Below are 21531 nucleotides of genomic sequence, written 5' to 3'. Positions count from 1 at the left end.
GTTCTCTGTATTTGCCCAATAAACCCCCCTGCAGGCCGCCAGCCTTGGCTGTGGTCACTGGTGTAGGAGTCTTGGCACATGACAGCTGTCTTGAGTACTGTCACTTATGATCCCCACCAAACCTGAGACGCAGGGAAAGCTCCAGACACAGATGTGTGTGCAGCCTTCTTCCTCGGTTTTCCTCCTGTCCTGTCCTGTCTGTCTCCTTGGCCTTTGGGACTCCCACAGAGGTTTCCTCGTGAGCCGTCTCCTGATTTCCGGCTGCTGCCTGCTCTGCTTTGCCGTGTCCATAGACTCTGTCTCAGAATGTACCTCGCTTCTGATTCATGAGGTGTGTGACCCTCACCCAGCCACCACACCCACACTCTGTGTGCAGGGTCCGGGGCACAGGACTGGGTTTGTTGGGTATGGGAGCATGCTCCTGGCCCCTGGGTTTCAGGCTGCTGCTGTCCCACATGTGGGGTGGTGGGATGTCTTTACCTGGGCCACTTTGACTATCTCTCAGCCCCAATTTCCTGGAGCAGAAGTCTGTTAGCTTTTCTCCTATAGCAGGGCCATCTCTTCAGCACCCAGGCGGGCCGGGAAGGCAGGCAGCATATCACCTGCACAGACAAGGGGCACATGGCCCTGCTGGTATCTCTGCCTCAATCCCCTATGGCTCTTTCTCTCGTCTCCTGCCCCTGCTTATCTCTCACTCTGTCCTTCCCCAGTGCACCTCTCTTGTCCTGTGGAGGGGAGGGTGTGCTGACTGCTCCCATGCAGCCTGTTTGCTGCATACAGCCACATGGGGATTCCCTGCCTAGTGGCAGAATGTCGAGTCCTTCAGATCCCTGTCCCCAAGATGTCCCAGTCTTCCCACAGTGCCTCTGCTGGAAAGCCAAGGGCTAGGGCTATGAACAGTTAGCTGTCTTTAAGAGTCAGGCCAGACCTGGAAGTAGTGAGTCATAATGGGTTCATGTGCAGTAGGGGGAGTGTCCCACAGAGTGTCCCTTCTCTCCCCAGGTGGACATGGAAGCCTTCCTCACTCTCACCGACGGCGACCTGCAGGAGCTGGGTATTAAGACTGATGGTTCCCGGCAGCAGATTCTGGCCGCCATCTCCGAGTTGAATGCAGGCAAGGTACTGTGTTCTAGCTTCCTACCCACCTTGTTCAAATACCAAAGACCACCAGGATCGTCATGATGGTCCCTCTGTGTCTCCTCTGGTGGGTGACAGAGGTGGCCTACTTGTACACTTCTTATGACTGAGAGCCCACTACCTCCCCATGCAGCCTGTTCCTTCTGCGGATGCCTCTCCTGCAATTTACATACGTATTTCCGTATGTGGTTTCAACCATGAGGGATGGGTATTATGTTTGACAACCCTGGGATCAGACTAGCTGTGGGTGGGATCTCAGGACATGGCATTCCTCCCCTGTCCTGTCCATAGTATCAGGACTAGGGCTGTTGCTTGCACTAAGGTTCCTAACAGAGCCTCCCAGCTGCCCTGCAGTGTCCCATGGTGGGACCCTACCTGCTGAGCTACTATCCTTGTACCACTTACAGATAAGGAAACCAAGGCCCAGAGAGGCGGAGAAGCAAATAGGACATCTGGGATTTGAACCCGGGCTATTGGGTTTTAGTTCATGTTTAATCTGTATGTGTCTGTTCCTGCTTCTCACCTGGACATTGGGGGAGGGGAGCTCTCCTAGGGCTGAGGAAACAGATACCTCTGCCTTTCCCCACATTGGAAAATTGGGGGCTAGGGCTTTGTTGTGAGGATCCTATTGCATTCCTGAAGTTGTGCAAGTGAGAAACCTTACCCATGAGCCAGGTAGGACCCCCTAGTCATACCTCAACTAGAGACAAGACCCCTGCGCTAGGGTCTCCCTTCAGCAGCCGTCACTGTGGGCGCTGGGAGCTTCTGACTCGGTCTGACTCAGCCCGGTGACGAGGTAGTTGTTTCCCTCCAGATCAGTCAGGGTTTTCCAAGTGTCCACTGAGCCTCGGCCGCAGTCAGTTGATGAACAGCCACAGATCTAATAGGACCTCTGTGTGTGCTTCTGTTCTGTCCACAGGGGCGTGAGAGGCAGATTCTACAGGAAACCATTCATAACTTCCACTCTTCCTTTGAGAGCAGCGCCAGCAACACCAGGGCCCCCGGCAACAGTCCCTGTACGTGAGCCTCTTTGCTGTGACCATCAGTGTGAGCGCCCTGAGCATCAACACCCCTGCACACAGCCAGGGCCCAAGCTACTGCCCCAAATTGCCGCTTTACATATTGGCCCTTTCACTGGTCCCTCCACCAGAACAGCTCTGGTGATACTTGTCCTATAGGTAGAGAGACTGAGGACTCCTATGGGTAGAGACTGAGTCTCTCCCAACATTCCATTAGTGTGCTCCTGGTTGGTAGTGGGGTTCATACAGTGACGTGGGGACCCCTACTACCCCTGGTGACTTACCATCCTCAGGAGTTTTAAAGTCTTTGCTTCTGACAGACCCAGCTTCTTCCTAAATGCCTTTGCTTATGCTTCAGTGTTCCTCAGTCATCACATGGCTCTACATGGGTGCAGAGTAGGCTGGGAAATGTAGTTCTTGCAGTGCCTTAAGCAACACTACCCACAGATAGGGGAGAGAGGTGGAAGGTAAGCCCTGCCTGCTACATCTAGCTGCAGAACCTCCTCCTGTAGCTGGGGATGAGGCTTAGTTGGTAGAATGTTTGTCTAGCGTGAAGACCCAGGTTCAATTCCCAGCACCACATAAATGATGTGATGATATGCGCCTGTAATCTTAGCACTCATGGAGGTGAAGTCAGGAAGATCAGAAGTTCTAAGTATTCGTTGGCTACGTAGTGAATTTTTGACCAGCCTTGGATACATGCAACCATTTGCTACAGAACAACAACTTCTAACTCTTGGTAGTCCCGGTCATCCAGTCCTGGCCTTTCTTAGTGTCCCTACATACGCACATGGTTCTTCTGTGCTGTGTACATCACTACCGTATCTCTTCACTGCGGCTTCTGCACAGAAGCAGCAAATGTCAGGTTACAGGATGCTTTCCTCTGCTGGAAAGCCTGGAGACCCACTGTGTGGGTCCTCCTCCTTTGTGGCCTTTGCCTTCCCTATCTACAGGGTAGAGAGCTAGGGAAATGAGGTTCTGGGCCCCATGATGCCCTCCAGAGTCAGGTACGACTTTCTGCACATAGCTGGAGACTGAGGCACTGTCTCAGACTTCGGGGCTTCAATCCCAGCACTTGGGAGGCAGAGGCAGACATATCTCTGTGAGTTTAAGGCCAGCCTGGTCTACAGAACAAGTTCCAGAGCAGGCAGGCCTATACAGAGAAATCCTGTCTCGAAAAACAGGGGGGGGGGGCGCGAAAGGACTTTGGGGGCTCAGAAGACTGTGAAATATAAACCTTGGGGTTTCTTTTCTACCTTATTAATGCTGTGACCCTCAAAAGTTACTTGGCCTGTGTATTCTCTACTGTATGATATTAAGGGTGAGACTGGCTTTTCAAATCCACTCTTTCTATTTTATACTGGGTGCTGGGCATAAGAGAGAAGCTGGAGATGTCTGGAGAATCTTGATGGGAAAACTGTGAGCAGGGAATCCCAGTCTCAGGAACAGCAGGGAAGAGTAGGCTCTGTGCTGTGGACTTGGGGTCAGGTCCAAGGCCGGCCACACAGCTGGCCAAAGATGTGGTAAGAGAGACCTGTGTACCTCAAGCATTTGGTTTGCAGGAGGCGCCTAGCAGACAGCGGTTCTTCTATGAGCTGTGCTGGGCCATCTCTTATGTGTCCCTCCATACTGGCTGTTAGAGGCCTTGGCCACCACATTGCCAGAGCCTCATGTTTTCCTCTGATGACCCCGTGGATCCAGTGGGTGTCTTGTTCCTCACATCCCCTGCTCACTAAAACTGTTAGTAGATAGGAAGGCTTCTGTCTGCTAACTACCCTCAAAGGCCGTGGTTCTCAACCTTCCGAATGTGACCCTTTAATATAGATCCATAAAATTATTTCTGTTGCTACTTCACAACTGTAATTTTCTACTGTGTGACCCACAGATTGGGAACCGCTGCTTTACGCAGACATGCTCACTAAGTTTGTGTTATGTGCCCAAGCTTCTTGGCATGGTCATCTGTCCTCCGCACTTGTTAATGCCACACTGTAATGAGGAAGCAGACTCAGGAGGCAGAAAGCAGCCCTGAAGTAGCAGTGCTGAGTGAGTCAGAGTGGGTGGCCGACATGTCCAGGCCCTCCCCGTCCTGTCCACCTCTGGAGTTAGATGCAGTAGTGCTACTTGTCACGGGTGACCAGTGTCCTCAGAGATGACCCCTGGCTGAGGTTCAAATTCCCAGCATTGAGTCCGAGGCTATGGGTGTGCTGCCTGCTATTACCCCATCTTGCATGCCTACATGATCAGGACGGCTCTCAGATGGGCACCTGTGAGACAGGTGCGCTAGAGCTGGCTTCTACAGGACAGGCCTCCCGGACCTCACCTGAGGGCTGGACAGCGGGGTTCGTGTGAGACAGACAGGCTCTGGGCGATGCCATTCTTACCCTTACTGCACTCAGATGGTTCTGAGCCCCTTCCTCCCATGCAGCATGCTGATTGGCAAGAGTCCTGGCATCCTTTCTGAGCCGTCACCATCTCTTCTGGGGACCCTTCTCTGCTCATGGTTGTTCCCAGCCCTCCAAATGACTTCCAGTAATTCCCAGAATGCACTCTGTGGAACACTAGTCCCACAAGGTGTTAGGTTCTGACGGGAGGGTTTGTGGAAGTTGGGTCAGGTTCTCTCTCAGGAAGGTTTGGCAAACACTAGTCAAAGCCAAAGATATGAGATTGCCCTTGCAGTGAGGCACCTCCGTACCTTCATAGTGCTGGGCCGCTTCATGGGCCACAGAGCTGGTGCCACTTCTCATGGTGGCTTTTAAGGTGTTCTTGCGAGACCAGGGTCCCTTGAACACCTGAGAAAGCCCTGATTCATCTGGAACAGTGACAGCTGCAAGCTACTAGGAGCACTCAGTCTGAGCCAGGCCGGAGTCCTCAGGAATCACCACCTCTGTTCTCAGTAGCCCTGCAGGGTGGCCTGCTTGTCTGCTTGGCCACCTTGACTCAGCTGGCAGGAACCCTGCTCAGTGGGCTTCCTGTCCACTGCACAGCATCCTGCTGGAATGTTCTGGCCACCTCTTTCTAACCCACACCATTCCAAGAAGGCCGGCAGAATTTGTAAGAACAAAGTTTCCTTTTTTATCCTTTTGTCCTTGGGACATTGATTGAGCATCTGCCCCACACCAGACCCACTTGGCTCTGAGAACACAGAAAGACTCACTATGGCCCCTGACCAGCCAGTGGGAGCCATGTCGGGATGTGTGATAACGTGTATGGTGAGCCAAGCACTCAGTCATTAGTGAGATCCCTGGCTCCTGGGTGGTCCTTAGGGCAGGTGTGTACATGGCACAGTTGGGGATGGGGGGATAGGTAAGTGGCAGCAGCTACCCTCATTGGATTATGTCCAGGGAGTATGTCTGCTCTGTCACCGTCACCTGACGTCCCTTTTTGAAGTGAGCAGAAGCACTAGAAAGAAACCGCGCGTGGTGCGGGCCCAGCCCTAGCTTAGCCACTGTTCCCCAAGCAATGCACAGGATGCTGCTTAATCTCCCAAACCTCAGTTTTCCTTTTGACATTACCAGGGAACAGCTGTCCCAAGGTGCCAAAATCAGATGGAGGCCAGAAAGCCCCTTTTGCCCTGGAGCTGTATAGATGGTAGGAATCTCAAAAATGGTGGCATGTTTTAAATCTGCTCTTTCCCCTTCTCCCCCTTTCTTCCATCTGTCCATCTACGACGATATAAGCCATGGCCGGATGGGTAAAGGCAGAAGAAGCAGTGTCTAGCAAGAGGTAGCTGCAGCTGTGCAAGAGGGAGCTGTGGTTGTGATGGCTCTGCTGGCATCGGAGCCCTGGGATATTGAGGGTTGAGCAGAGAATCGTCGCCCTTCTCTTGCCTGGATTATTTCTTCACTGGAACTCACAGCAAGTGGACAGAAGACTGGCTGATGCAGTGTGCAAGGGCCAGGGATGCCCCTCTCTTGCTAATGCTTTGGAGAGGCTAAGATGGAGTCCAGATGGCTGCAGATGTAAACCCTAACCTCTACGTGCAAGTAGGTGCTACCCTTCAAGGCCTGGGACCCTTCCAGGAAAGATGCTACACACAGGTGAAGCCCTGCAGAAGGTGTGGTGCAGCACCCCACTCTGACTGTTCTTGTTCGTTTCAAGCAATCACCAGCGGGTCCTGTTCAACATGTGAGGACACGTAATGCTGCCCCTAAGACGCTGGGGCCAAATTCTGCAGGCTGCTATGGAGAGACAGCCGAGACACTTGCGAGTGTCACACTTTCCAGGTGCCTCCAGCAGATCGGCTGGGCTCCGCCTGCTCTTGGGGCACTGCTCTCCAGGAGCAGACTTGGACACTCATGTGGTTGCAGTCCAATGGGAGCACACATGGACAGTGAGGTGAAGGTGCAGGAGGGCGCTGTGGATGGAGAGCCACACATGAGAGCACCAAAGCCCACTTCATTGTCTTCAGCTCCTCCAGGGCACCTCAGAGCAGGGTCCTGTTTCCCACGGGAGCCACCTCCCCCCCCCCCAGACCAATAGACACAGGCATCTTCATCAGGATACCTGGGTGGCAGGGCTGGGGTGTGACTTTGTCCCAAGCCACACTAGGGTGTCTACACCCAATGGTCAGAGCTGGCGGTGCCGTTTTGTTTCAGCTCTGTGATTGGTTCTCATTTTCTTCACTTCAGACATACATTATTTCCACATAAAGACTTGATTCTTGGAAAGACTTTTGCTTGCCAAATTGCATATATTAAAAATGGGGAATGTGTCTACTGTCTTTGTGCTCTTCAGGGCACAGCATGCAGCGGGGGTCCCTCCTATGCCCCTGTAACATGCTGCAGGGTGTTTCTGTGTCCTGCCTTACCCCATCTCCACAGTAACCCTTTGAGGCAGCTGGAACCTTTAATTCAGTTTGGGGACTGTACACACCGATAGTAACCGGCTTTGTGAAGGTCAAACCCAGCTAATGAGGGACACTCGTTTGAATGCAGGTCTCACCTCTGAGTCCGTCTTCCTGCTGTCTGGCTGCCTGTCAGCAATGAGTAACCCAGCCAGCAACCAAACAAATGATACTTTGTCATTTCCTCCTTGGAGTTTGTTTACAGTGGGGAGGGGGTACAAAGCGCTATAAATAGCTTGGAAGGCTCTCCTTGTTTCTGTAAAGAACTGTGCCTCAGCCACCTGGAGCACAGGCAAACAGAAGGTGGTGTCTAGGTGTGTGGAGACAGGGGAGCCTATGGACAGGCCAATTCTACATGAGGAAGAACACTCAGAGACCAGCGCTGCCAGGAGGGAGCTTCCCCCAGAGGGGCACAGAGGTGCCCTGTGTGCTGAGCTAGCTAGAGTGGAATTCAGACTAGTGAAGAATGGACTGGCGGGTGTCAGTAGTAGGCAGAAGTGATAGGAATGAGTGCCCAATCGCAAGTTACCCTGACACCAGGTCTCCAGTGGACATGAGAGCCTTGACCCTAATGAGTTCCCCCTGCATTGGGAAGAGGCACAGTGATGGTAGCTTGAGTTTTACTTCTGAAATCCACATCTCAAAAGAAACACTCTCCTGGGGCCCTTTTCAGGTTTATTTCCCCTCCCCCCATAACCATGAAAAAGTAGGAAGCAGGAGAGAGCTTTCAGTAAGGAAAACATAGAATGTCCACCCAGCCAGGCTGGGGTGAAGCGCAGTGGTAGAGTGCTTGCCTCTAGGTGTGCAAGACCCTGGTATGGAGCGCAGAACCGGAAGGTGTAAGCACAGTGTATATTTAACCCAGAAGTTCCTCAGAGTATTTCCAAAGGGATTGGAAATCATGTTCCAGCGTGACCTCGCCATCACAGACGCATGGAGGTGGCGGTGCCTGGGTCTTGGTTTCTTCTGTTGCTGTTGACCAAAGCGTATTGAGGAGGAAAGGGTTCATTTGGCTCGCTGTTCCACGTTACAGTCCACCGTGGCAAGGGAGTCCTGGAGGCTGGAGCTTGAGGGAGGTGGTTGTGTCTGTAGTCAGCGGAGCCAGGGACATGTGCCCAGTTCTCCTTTTTGTTGTCCAAGGCCAAACTCATGAAACAGTGCGACCCACGTTCAGCGTGTGGAACACGATTAATAAAAATTCAGAGACAGATACTGGGGTTCAACCCGAAGTTAAGAAAAGCAAAGCAGCCAGCCACTGGCTCTTCGCTCTGCCTCAGTCTGAAAATGATGACCCTGCCTCCGGGCAACCTCAGAGTGTGACTGAGACCAAGAGCTCCGCTCTAGCTCTGGGATTAAGGACGTGCACCACTACCGCCTGGTTTCTAGGGCAAGCTAGTGTGGCTACTGGGATTAAAGGTGTGTGTCACCACTGCCTGGTTTGTAAGGTTGATCAGTACAGCTATTTTACTCTCTAATCTTTAGGCAAGCTTTATTTGTTAAAACACAAATGAAATACCACTACAAGTGTAGATCTTCGCACCCCAGGAACCTAAGAAAATGCCTCGCAAGCGTGCCCACAGGCCAACCCAATCTATAGGAAGTCTTTCCCCAAGACAGGTGATTGTAGATTCTGTCAAGTTGGCATTAACCATGACACCAGGTGTCCACCAATGGATGTGGTCTGCCTATAGGAAGGAATGTTACTCAGTTGGTACATGCCTTGACCAGGATGAACCTGAGACTGGCCCTAAGGGAAAACCAAGACGGGAGACCACGGTGTCTCCACAGCGACAGATCCACAGAGATGGAAATCATGTCAGTGGTGGGTCAGGCTGGAGTGCGAGCGGAGAGTGACTCCTGACGGGGAGGGTTTTCCTTAGGGGCTGTATGATCGCACAGTGGCCTGGCTCTGCTGTTGTTTTCTAGACCTGGGCGGTGCCGGGTGAGCTCTGCTTGCAGCTTCAGTTACCAGACATAGGAGACGGGAGGGGAGGCTGTGGGATGCTCATGGCCTGTTATCCAGTGGCCTTCCACCCTTCGAGTCAGTCTTGTTCACCTCTGCTGCCCTCTGAGAGATCGGTACCTGACCTGGGTTGCTTTCATAGACATGGGCCCACAGTTCAGAGGGGCCTAGATATACTGAGACTCCAGGCCAGTGTTCCCGAAGCCCAGCACAGCAAGTGCTTCAGAATGGGCTAATCAACTCCCTTCCTGAGGTGAGACTGTCCCCTGGGGTAGAGTCACCACCCTCTACCCCCTCTCTTCTCTCCAGTTCTCAGCTAATTGCAGCTCATTCGGCAGAGCAATTGTCTCTGCTCATCAGCAGATGGATGTGGGGCTCAGAGCTTGTCACATGCGTGGTCACCCACTCCTTCAGGATCCGCTCAGCCGTTGTTCAGCTACTGAGGCCCCTTGCCGCGCACTGCGCCCCTGTGTCTGCGCTTTGCGTGCTGGCACCCAGTTGGCGTGTTTCGGACAAGGGAGCTGGAGGTTAAAATACACAGAAACACACAGACAGACAACGACACGGGTCATCCTTGAATTCCCCAAGAATGCCCCTTTATTGTGTTCAGGGGCAGATTATATAGAGATAGCCACGCCCCAGCCAAACCCACCAGAAACCACTCTCCTGCCATCAGTAACTCCTGAAGGTCTCGTGCTCAGAGCAGCTGTAGGCACTCAGATCAGGGGATTACAAGAAATTCAGGATCTGGGGTCTCACTGCTCCCAACAGCCCCTCACATACTTCTCAGTCCCCTTTGTTCCCCTCTTGCCACCCAGTCCCACTGTCCTGTCTACAAATGTCCATTCAAACGCTGGAGGCCAGTGTCTTGATTAGGGTCACTACTGTGATGAAACACCATGACCAAAGAAACCTGGGGAGGAAAGGGTTTGTTTGGCTTACAATGTAGTCACTGAGGATGTCAGCAGGAACCTGGAGGTAGGAGCTGATGCGGGGGCCATGGAGGGGTGTTGCTTACTGGTTTGCTCCTCAAGGCTTGCTCAGTCTGCTTTCTCGCTCACCAGCCCAGGGATGGCACCATCAATCACTAATTAAGAAAACGCCTTACAGGATCGTCTGCTTACAGCCCAGTCTTCTGGATGCCTTTTCTCAACCGAGGTTTCCTCCTCTCAGATGACTGTAGCTGTGTCAAGTTGACAAAAAGCCAGACTGCAGAGCCATTTACACTAGTATGGTCTGCCTCCTGGAACCCACGTAGAATAAGGGGGTTAGGGCCACGCAGCGTGGGGAACCAGTGGTAAGGGCCCACAGTTGGAAAGCTTTGCGAATGAACTACTGGGCAAGCCGACTTCATTGTGTCCTCAGGGATCGTGGGAACTGGGTAGCGAGCTCATCCGCTGAGGCCCGAGCATCGTCAGAGAGGCACGGGGGAAGCCCTGGGAGCCAAGCCAAGTCCTTGCCTTGCTTGTCATCCTCTGGAATAATGACTGTCCTGGCTCAAGGGGCAGGTGTGACGCTTAACTGGCAGCCCGAGGGCTCGTCACCAGGAAAGCACTCCCGGGCACCAGAGCTCCTAGTCATTTTTTTTCTCCTGTCTGTCGTGTAGGGGTCAAGCCAACTGAACTGCTCATCAGCCACTTGGCATGGCCACATTGACCACCACAGAGTTGGGGACAGGCAAAAGAGCTGGTGATGGGATGTACCAGCCAGACTGGTTGCAAGAATGAATAGAAAATATTTGTTAATTGGATAGCAATTAACTTCATGCACATAATTCAGTTTGCAAAACCGCAGTCATACAGAATACGGGGCAAAGAAAACTGGCAGGAAGAGCAACACCAGGTGCCGGCTGTCAGTTCCACTTCGATCCCCCTTCTGTCATGAGCTTACGTGTGTCCGTTGGCATTCCCGAGGAAGGATGACTTTTAAAAAGTATTTTTTGTTTCTAAAGCTTTGGCCAAGTCATTATCAATGAGCGTAGTTTTGTCATGCAAGATATGGCCTGTTGACATCTTTCCATGTTCTACTGAGTGTCCCAAGGTCAGCCACAGTTACTGCCATACCCCATGGGGTCCCGGGATGGGCAGGACCTAGGCAGCAGCCTCAGGAGCCCTTCTAACGGTCTTATACCTGTACTCCAGCTCCTGCCCATACTTCTAGAGCCCGAAGCTTCTGGAGTTTTCTACAGATATGACCATGCCTCTCTGGACAATGAACCACTCAGAAAACTCACACAATGCTTCATAAGTGACAGTCCTGCACTTAAAGCAGGGTCTCCTCCCCAGATCATTCATAAGCGAAATCCCTGTATCCCTCAGGGATGTGCATCATGAGAAGTTAAGTTCTATGCTACCTCTATCACAACAAGCAAGCATTGTATGCTGCTACCTCTCACAGACATGCCTAACCTGCAGCCTGCAAGCTGCAGGCATCACATAGCTGTGTGACCCAACACATCTGTAGATGACAAAAGTGTTAAAATGTTTGACACTCCACAGGGGGGAAAAAGTCAGGTGGTGGTGGCGCATGCCTGTAACCCCAGCATTCAGTAGGCAGAGGCAGGTGGAGTTTGAGGCTGGCTTGGTCTACAGAGTGAGTTCCAGGACAGGCTCCAGAGCTACACAGAGAAACCCTGTTTTGAAAAACCACACACAAAAGAGGTTGGACACCTGTCAGACTTTCATGAATCGGGTTCCACAAGCAAAATAATCCACCCAGTGTCTTGTGGGTAATCAGGTTGATCTTAGATGTCCTTCAAATACAGTAGGCGTATACTGTGTCTATATATACATTTATTCATATGTAATCTCCCACCCTTTCAGAGGCATCATTATTACCATTTTGCAGATAAAGTGAGGTTCTGAGAAGTTAAATTGGTAAAGATGCCACATCTTGATTTTAGCCCAGCTTACAAGTGAAATCGACCACTTAGGAATCGAGGAACCGTAAGCACAGCAGAGGGTGTGCTGGAGGATGTTCATCCCACCCCAGGTCCAGAGACATCAGACCTGGCTGGAGTCCTGCTGACGGCAGCGAGGCTAAGTGGAGCAGGTCGCCTGTCTCTGGAGCCTGGGTTTCCCTGAGCAAAGCAGAGGGACAGCAGATGCTCCATGGCAGGGCTGCAGTGAGGAGTGAGGTCATAAACAGAGCGCGGTGTCACTGTGAAGTGCAGTGCAACTCACTAGCTAAGGGCTTTATTCTCCTGGGCCTCTGACTACAGTGGAAGAGGAAGAAGCTTGGAGAATGAGGAAGTTGCAGTAGGTGGAACTTCAGGGTTGCCATGGGAACCAAAACTCCCAGGCTGATCAAGGCAGGAAATACCATCTGGCTTTAAACACCAAAAAAGCCTCCACTCACACCGGACTTCTTTCTGTAAACAGCAAAATTAACAGCATCCTCGGCTACCATGTCAGCCCAGAGCGGGCAGGAGACGGCTTGTCATTCACTTGCTGTCCATGGTCAGATCTAGACAGAACCCCTCAGGAGATTCGTATTCACCAGCTGTCACATCCAGAGTCTAAGTCACTCAGTAACCCCGAGCTAAAATGGGAGAAAAACCTCCATCTCAACCCCAACCCTTTCCCAGGCTTTGCAAACCTTGACACAAGAGTAAAAGTGGTACCCAGGGTCGGCAGTGAGGAGGACAAGGGTCTCAGCAAGCCCAGCGCTGGAATAGTATCGAGGAAGCAGGGGGTGGCATCCACCCGAGATCACACACAGGTCCATGACAAGACAACGTCACATTTTCAATGACTTCAGTCTGACTTTTCCTTACCACACCTGCCTTTGCTGCGGCCCCAGCCTTGCAGTTTGCTCCTCGGGAAACACGAGGCTTGGGACTTCTCGGACACCCCATGGGCTCTCCGCAGGCTCTCAGTCTACATCTCCCAGGGGTCCAGCAAGGGGAAAGCCAGTCCATCGCTGGTGTCTTTGTGATGTGTGCCCGCTAAAATGAACAGGGATGCAGTCTTTAAACAACAGGGGCTGTGTCCTTAAAGGACTCAGAGTCTAGGGGAGCGCGCTCTTTTATGACAACCCCACAGGCTGAGCACTTATAGGGATGGTGACTTTTATCACAGGGACTGCCGGGAGAGAGTACACCTGGGAGTGTGGACTCAGGGTGGCTGGGTGTGCTGTGCAGCCTTGCTTGCCCTCTCTGAGCCTGCTTCTACATCACAAAACAGTGCTGCGGAGTGTCTCAGGCAGCTGCCTTCCAGTCTGAAGTGCTCGGATCTGAGAACCTGTTGCTCCTGGAATCACCTGATGCCTTGTTCACCAAGTGACACCAACCAAAGTTTAAAGGCAGCAGTCCCTCACTGACTGGGCTCTAGAAGTTTCCTGGGAGTGAGTCTTAGAGGAAAACGGCCTCTATGCTCTCTCAAACTAAGGGACAACCTGAGACGGGAATGCCCACACAACTCTAGACCCCTTCCACTAACCTGTGAGAAAGGGTGACTGTGGCTGAGCTCTTGACTGTTTGCCCGAAGTCACCCGCTACACACTCAGCTTCATTACTGCGTTCAGGGAAGGCTCCTTCTGCCTTCCTCACTTGTCATGGGAAGTCATGACTCCTGGGGCTTTCTCTTACCAGCTCGGGAACAACAGGTCTTTCCAGCCTCTGCACCTGCTTGGAGCTATAGGAACTACCTCCCAGGAGGCTGCAAGCTTCAGCAGCCAGATGGGGGATCCCTGGGGCTGCCAGCGCTCTGAGCACTGCCTAAGCCATGGGGGAGGAGAGACCTGGAAATACCATGTGTGAGCTGCTCATCTGGCTCCCAGGGCAAGAGAATGGTGGGGAGGATGGGGAGCAGCTTGAGAACACAAGGAAGACCAGGGCTCCAATCAAATGGCTCCGTGATTCAACTCAACCAAGAGAAAGGATGGTCACCCTGCCCGATAGTGACTGCATCATTTTGGAACCTCTAAGTCTCAATAGCTTTGCCCATAAAGTGGGGAGAGTAAGTCCTCCCTGTTGTGGTGATGGAGGAGTTGAGTGAGAAAAGGTGTCCCTGGTACAGCCCACACAGCAGGTGCTTCACCATCTGTAAAGACCTAACGTGGGGGTGCCCTGGATGCCTGTAATCCTAGCCCTCAGGAGATGGAGGCAGGAGGCCCACCATTTGGAGACCATCCTGGATTACATAGCTACACTCTGTCTCAGAACAAAAGTCTCCTTAACTAGGCATGGCGAAGCAGGCCTGTAATCCTAGCAATTGGAAAGCTGAGGCAGGAGGATCACAAGTTTATAGCCAGCCTGGGCTACAACAGGTCAATCTTCAAGGGCTGGGGAGCCCTTCAGCTGCACCCACGTCTAAGTGTCCTCAGGGAAGGTGCACACACTGCAGGTCAGGGGACAGGGCACCTTAAGCAGAAGGGGTGCTGTATAGAGATCCCCCTCGGCTTTCTGTCACACTGGCATGTGTCTGACCCCCATACTTGGATGGCCTCTACAGCTGTGAATTGGGTCACATTGTGAACCTTTCGACAGTGTGCAGGGCTGAAAATGAACTTGGGGTGTGCACACGCCCTTGAGACAGGACACCTGAGGGGGTGGGAGCGGATGTGCCCACTCTCAGTTTTTCTTCACTTTTCTTCCGTTTCCCTGGAAAGGACCTGCTTTGGAAGCCAGCTGTGCTCCGCACGTAATGCGTATCTTTCCCCCCAATTCAGCATTGCTATTTCCAGCTGTGGTGTCGCTGGTGATGACAGTGTTTAGTATGTGCTCCGGGAAATTGATGCGGCAGAAAACTACGTCTTCGGTGAAGAGCCTTCATCCTGGGAAACAGGGCAGAAATCATGCACCTCCCAGAATGAAGGGTCCACCCAGGGCCGAGCAGGAAACCCGGAGGGACACGGTTCCCACTCCCCACAGTTCCCCGTGGCTTAGAGAATGCAATCCAGGGCACAGGGAGGACAGGACCTGCCAAGTGGGGATTGGCTCATATTTTTGTTTTGCTGTTTACTGGGGTAGAAGCTCATACTGTATAGCCTAGGCTGATCAAACTCATGATCCTCCTACCTCTGCCCTCAAGGCCCCAAATTCTGGGGTTACAGGTGAATGCTACCCATCTCAGGCTCCTTGAACAGGTACCAAAACCATCATGAAGCCCTGATAAAGTAATATTAATGATAGATTGGGGGGGGGGCACGAGAGCCAAAGATGGAACGGAAGAATACAAAGTGAACGGCCCTATCCACATCTGACAGGACCCAGAAAGGGTGAACAGGCAGATACAAAGTGTTCAGCACCCAGGTCCACAAGGGAAGGGAAGAGAAGTCCAGCCTCAGGAGTAACAGAGGGACACGAACATTGTCTGCCTGTCCATTTCATACCAAAGGCTGGACAGACAGACAGGCTCATTCTGAAGCAGATGTGGTTTGTAACAGCTGGAGCAGTCAGTTCTGCAAAACAGGCTGTTTCATTTTTTTTGTTTTGTTTTGTGTGTGTGTGTGTGTGTGTGTGCGTTGAGGTAGTGGCTCATGTGGTCCAGGTTGGCCTCAAACTCAACTGAGGGTGACCTTGAACTGTGTGTGTGTGTTTTGAGGAAGTGTCTCATGTGGTCTAGGTTGGCCTCATAGTCATCTGAGGGTGACCTTGAACTGTGTGTTTGTGCGTACGTGTGCACACATGCGAGCACTTATAGATGAGTGTGGAGGGCAGAGGTCAGCCTCGGGTGTGAGCCCCAGGGACCTTTCTGTCCCTGTCTCCCAGCACTGGGAATACACGCACACACAGCCACAGCTGGAACTTTTCTATGGGCTCTTGGTGTCACATTCAGGCCCACCTCTTTGCAAGCCCTTTACCAGCTAAGCTGTCTCTCCAGCCCTGCTCTAAGCTCTTGATCTTTTTGCCTTCACCCCCTGAGTGCTGGGATTACAGTTGTGCGCCTCTGGGACCGTCTCATGCAGTTCTGGGGCATGGACATGGGGCTCTGTGTAGCTCAGCCAGCACTCTGGTAACCGAGCTACATTTTAGCCCACGACTGGTGTCTTTTAGCTAGGGCTATACCAGCCTGCGGTGCTGGCTGAAACTTCTGTTTTGAGGGGTTTCTTAATTCTTCCCCCTCTATGCTGTGTCACAAAGGACTGGTTCCCGAAGGTCTCATTCCCCAGTGGCTTTAGCGGGTTTCCTCCAGAGAAGTCACTAGTACTGCACTGGGGTCTCTTGTGGGCCATGGCTTTCTTAAGGGTGCAGCTGGGGCTGCCTTCTCACAAGAGAAGTACAGCAGGGTACTGAGGAGCTGCCGGAGGACAGAAACAGCTGGTTCTCCTCCGTGTGGGCATCAGGGTGTTTCCTCAGTGGCACCCGGGTCCCCTCCAAAGGCCACTCTGGAGCCATCAGCCATCAGTCCTGCTTTCTCAGTGACTTCTGCTCCCCAGCAGGGGACAGCAGTCACCTCTGCTCTTTACCGATGCTGGGGACAGCTCATCTTCCTCGAGAAGTGACTCAGCCTTCTGTGCCTCCAGTCCCCAGTGTCCTGTGTTCAGCCCTCTGTGGTAAACACTGTTTTCTGCTTAGACTGATTAATACCTGGGGCCTACCAGCCCCAACCCTGGCCACAGAACCTCAGGGGAACTCCTGTGTGTTCCTAAGGACACAAAAGACGCTTGTATCCATGGAGAGCTGGAGGCAGCACAGACACTTTTAAAAATAGTTTTATTATGGTTTATTTTTATTTTATGTGCACTGGTATCTTGCCCACATGTATGCCTGTGTGGGAATGTTGGAACTGGAGTTACAGACAGTTGTGAGCTGCCATGTGGGTACTGAGAATTGAACCCAGGTCCTCTGGAAGAGCAGCCAATGCTCTTAACCCCTGAGCCATCCCTCTAGCCCTCTATTTTTTAATTTTTTAAAAGCAGAGTCATACCAAGGCTGGCCTTAAATTTGCTAGGAATGACCTTCAACCTCTGAGCCCCTTGCTTCCACCTCTCAAACACTGGGATTACAGGTGTGTTTCATCACAGCGTTTTATGAGGAATTTGTGGACTCATGCAAGGCAGACCCTCTGTCAACTGAGCCACAACCCCAGCTCGGGGATGGATACTCATGTAGCATGCCTTAGGCTCATTGGAGGAGTAGCCATGTTGGAGGGTGGGAGAAGAGTCAGATTTAAGAACAACAATGAGGGAGAGAAAGAGCGAGCGAGCAAGAGAGAGAGAGAGAGGACTCTGTAGAGAAATGATGGTGAACACACCTCCAACTGCAGAGCTGGGAAGCCCCCTGTTGCAGAGAGTTAAACAAAAGCGCAGGACACTCTCAAAGGATGCATGGGAAGCAGTGGGGGCCAGTAATATAGAAAGGAGCAGAGGGCCGGGCTGTGGTGGCTGTGGTGGCGGTGGCAGCTCACACCTTTAATCCCAGCACTCAGGAGGCAAAGGCAGGCGGATCTCTGTGAGTTTCAGACCAGCCTGGTCTACAGAGCGAATTTCAGGACACACAGAGAAACCTTGTCTCAAAAAACAAACAAGCAAAACTGAACAGAGGACAAGGAAAGGCATGCGCAGACCATAGCAGGAAGTAGAAGTGGCTGGAAAAGAAGCTCTTGTGACCTTATCAGAGGTTGTGGATTGTGTTCTGTGGGATCACAGTAAGGCCATCTCCCCTCAGATCTGATCTGTGCAGCTTCTCATAGTATACATAGAGAAACTGAGGCTCAAGGACTGGTCAAGGGCTCTTGGTTAGGGACTGTTCTCTTCCCACTCCTCCCTGTGCTAGCTCTGGGGACACAGCCCTGCCCCTAAGGAGCCCTGCACACGGGAGGAGACAGACAGACCTGGAGTATGGTGTGGTGTGTGTTGTTCTCCATTTGAAGGATGGAGAGACGGCCAATGGCTAAGAGCATGTACTTAATCTTGTAGGTGAGACTGGCTAGAAAAGACGACTTAACTTTCAAGTCCAGAATTACAGTTCCGAATTTGTCTCTTGTCTCACGTGTTTACAACAAAATTGTTAGATCTGAGGTCCCATTTCCTGTTCTGAGGAGCGGGCACCTGAGTGACTCCCAGGGTCATTGATGATCTAATGATAACTAAGTGAGGTGATGCGGGCACAAGGTGAAGGTGGGGGAGCTCAAAGAGCACACACTTGCGCACCCGCGCGTGCACACACACACACACACACACGAGCACACACCCAGGTTTTCTAGAGGGTTCCTAACCACCTGCTTCAAGTTTTAAAGATGCTGATAGCACTTTTTTTTTGTTCTGTTTCCATTAAAAGTTTAAATCTGCTGTCAAAATGATCAGAGCAGAGAGGCAGAGAAAGAAACCAAACACAGAAGAACAATAATAAAGAACAAAACCACAAGGTGGTGGGTTGGTTTTCTTTTAATCTTCATACTCCTTGTCCCCAACCAGAGACAGGGTTTCTCTGTGTAGCTCTGACTGTTCTGGGACTCACTCCGTAGACCAGGCTGACCTGCCTCTGCCTTCCGAGTGCTGGGATAAAAGGTGTGTACTACCACACCGACTCTTTTAATCCTCCTTTTATCTCTTTTGTTTGTGCTATTATTTTTGAATGAGCAAAGTCATTCTCTGAATACAAAGTGAAAACAAACGGGAGAGAAAGAACCAAAAATAATAACAACATTGTCAAATACTATGGTCAGCTCTTCCTGTGTGTGAAAGCAACAATGTTCACACAATAGAGAAAGCTAGAAGGAAAAAAAAAACCCCAAAAACTGTTCCCAACCCTTCCTATTGTCCCCACCCTACTTCCCATTGGCCAGGAGCTTTACCTCTGCTATCTTCACATGGCCAATGATGGGATCCAGTTGTTGAATGAGAAGATGGAATTTAGAGAGTTCCCAGAGGCCTCTAATCTGCCGAAAGATAACAAACATATATGAAAGAATTAAGCACCTTCTTCAGTCTCAACAAAATAAAGATGTCAGGAAAAGATTCCCCAAGGGAAGTCCAGATGGCCACAATTGAACTCTATCAAGCTCTGCAGCCTGGCGATCCTGCAGTGTCCAAACATCCAGGAAAGCCAGGCCACAGCAAACAACACCAGGCTCATTCTCCAGGGGGCTCACCCAGAACTGGGGACAACTCCTATGGTAACTTTCGGTGATGTGACAACCGGCTTCACATAAACTTAAAGAAAAGAAGTTGTTTTTGCTCAGAGTTTCTGAGGTTTCAGCCTTATAGTCTTTGGTTCTGTTTTTTTTTTTTTTTTTTTTTTTTTTTTTTTTTCTGGGACCTGGTGGCAGTGAAGACATGAGTGTGGCAGACTGGTCACCTAGTGAACAGGAAGCAGAGAACGAAGGAAATGTGACCAGGGACCAGGTATAAACTTCAGAGAACTCCACGCAGTAGCCCAATTCCTCCGATAGACTCTTCCTCCTCAAGTTCCCATGACCCCCCTCTAGAATAGTGTTACCAGGTAGGGACCAAGTGTTCAGTGCATGAGTCTGGAGGGATGCATCTCATATTCAAAACAACACACGTAAACCTACACCTTGTGAAGCTGATTCAGGACACCCCAAGAACTCAGGAACAAAGTTTCTTCCAAGCCAGCTGCGGATCATCACACATTGTGGGGGTCTTACGCCAGATGTTGCAATACCAGTAAATCGTGTTTCTTTTTTGTTGTGTGTGGATGTGTGTGAGTGTGTGGTGTGTGTGTGTGCATAGTGTTTGTGTAAATGTGCACATGTGAGGTGCACCTGTATGTGGATGCCAGAGGTCCGTGCCAGGAGTCTTCCACAACGGCTCTTCTCCTTATCCCTTGAGACAGATCTCTCGCTGAACCTGGAGCTCACCCATTCGGCTGTGTTGGCTGGCTCAACAGGATCTGCCTGTCTCGTGCCCCACCTCCGGCCTGGGGATTACAAATGTGTACAGCTGTGCCTGGCCCTCACGCTTGTTAGGCAGATGTTTTACTGGCTGAACCTTAGATTTCTGTGCATCACATAAAATGCACCGTCCCGAGACCACTGGCCATTGATTCTCGAATCCCAAATCTTGTGAAAAGACAGCAGGCCGTGGTCTAAATGGCTCAGTCTCTCCCAAGTTCACACTGAAGCTGACTTCTATCACAGTGGTGCTAAAATGTAGGGTCTTCACACAGTGATGAAGCTGTAGGGGTGCCACCTTCAGAAATGAGATTTGTGCCCTTAGAAAAGGGTCTTGAGGGAAGCTTCTCTTGGACACAGGCCCTGAAGGCACCAGGCTATGAAGACTGGCCCTTCTTAGTCATCAGATGTGCTGGTTGGTGCCTTGATCTTGGATTTCCCAGGCTCTAAAACTATGAGCAATTAATTTCTGTTTGTGAACTGCCCAGTCTAAAGTTTTTTTTTTTTTTTTTTTTTTTTGTTACAGTAGCCTAAACTGACCAAAACGAGTAATGGCCAGACTTCACTAAAATTCCCATGAAACTGGAATGGTTGGCATCTTAAGAAATGGACAAAAAGTAACTAAAATAACCTAAGGTCAAATGCCATCTTGCCTGTGCTTTGGCCTGTGTTAGAACACAGAGGCAGGGCAGACGCAATAGGAAAAGGTAAGTTAAGACTCGTTGTTATACAAAGATGGTGTCTTGGAACATGAATTGTGTCATAGGACGTGGCTGTGCCCTACCACAGTGTGCATCTGAAGATAGGACTGGGAAAGACCCCAAAAAGCAAATCACATTTATTCCCTAGGAATGACGCTATGACGGAAACTGGCTTTGTTGATCCAGCAATAGGTGAAGCTAATGTAACAGCCCTTCCCCCGACTTCTGCTGTCACCTGCTAGCGACATGACCCCCTTCTCAGGTGGGAAAGCTCCAGGAGGAACCAGGCAGAGACCTCCCCACTCCACCCTTCCACTGTCTCAGCAGCACACGCAGAGAATGCCTGCACCAGACAGAGCACACTTCTCCATTCAACAAATGCGTATTGATTATCTTGGGTGTGCCTGTGGCCTCGTACACAGAGAAGGCTCCTGAGTTGCAGACAGCTGACTCTTCAAGGCAATGCGATGCCAAAAAGCCATTCTAGAATATGCTGAGATAAGAATAAATGTTCTATTTTTGACTCTTAAGATACCAGAGATGTATGTGCTATCAAGAAAGGAAAAAACAAACACAAAAGCCTCCAGATCTCCATACTTCCAACTCTAAGGTACCATAGTAGGCATAGTACATCCTGGTCCCAGAAATGAGCTGGAATACCTGTCTTGGGATAGCAAAATGTGGTAATTAACTTCTAAAGAAGTGATAAGTGTTATCTCTCAGCATGGAGGGAGCCTTAGCCTGGGAGCTGAGACAGGGAGCAATTATTCCTAGGAGGGACTGGAGGAGGCATTGCAGGGGAGGTGACACCTGAGTTGGGTCTTGACAATTTTTCCAGTGGGAGAAAGAGCGGGGAGAGCATTCTGGGCTGAAGGAATACATGATCAGGCAGTGGAGTAAGAACAGAGCAGGTGCACTATGGACCTACTGCCGTGTGAGGTGGACCGTCTGGTGCAGTGTGAGGTGGACCGTCTGATGCAGTGTGAGATGGACCGTCTGATGCAGTGTGAGATGGACCACTCGATGCAGTGTGAGATGGACCGTCTGATGCAGTGTGAGATGAACCGTC

The 21531-nt window shown here is 51.2% G+C and overlaps 1 protein-coding gene across 4 annotated transcripts in view; it reads left to right on the top strand.

Annotated features, from left to right (window-relative positions):
* The window catches only part of Anks6 (ankyrin repeat and sterile alpha motif domain containing 6), a 33911-nt gene extending 27044 nt beyond the window's left edge, over positions 1 to 6867 (top strand). Inside the window, exons 14-16 of one of the 4 annotated variants that reach the window (XM_005362151.2) lie at positions 1003 to 1119; positions 2057 to 2153; positions 5834 to 6867. In XM_005362151.2, coding sequence (XP_005362208.1) covers positions 1003 to 1119; positions 2057 to 2153; positions 5834 to 5883 — 264 coding nt within the window. In that variant the 3' untranslated portion in view covers positions 5884 to 6867. Of the gene's footprint in view, positions 1 to 34; positions 332 to 1002; positions 1120 to 2056; positions 2154 to 5833 lie in introns of those variants that run through there. The other 3 variants (XM_026786562.1, XM_026786564.1, XM_026786563.1) reach the window with 3 other exon arrangements.
* Positions 6868 to 21531: the final 14664 nt, after the last annotated feature.

The sequence above is a fragment of the Microtus ochrogaster genome, linkage group LG5, assembly GCF_000317375.1.
Source record: "Microtus ochrogaster isolate Prairie Vole_2 linkage group LG5, MicOch1.0, whole genome shotgun sequence".
Taxonomy (NCBI): domain Eukaryota; kingdom Metazoa; phylum Chordata; class Mammalia; order Rodentia; family Cricetidae; genus Microtus; species Microtus ochrogaster.
Note: the sequence above shows the minus strand (reverse complement) of the source record. Positions and strands in the feature narration are given on the sequence as shown.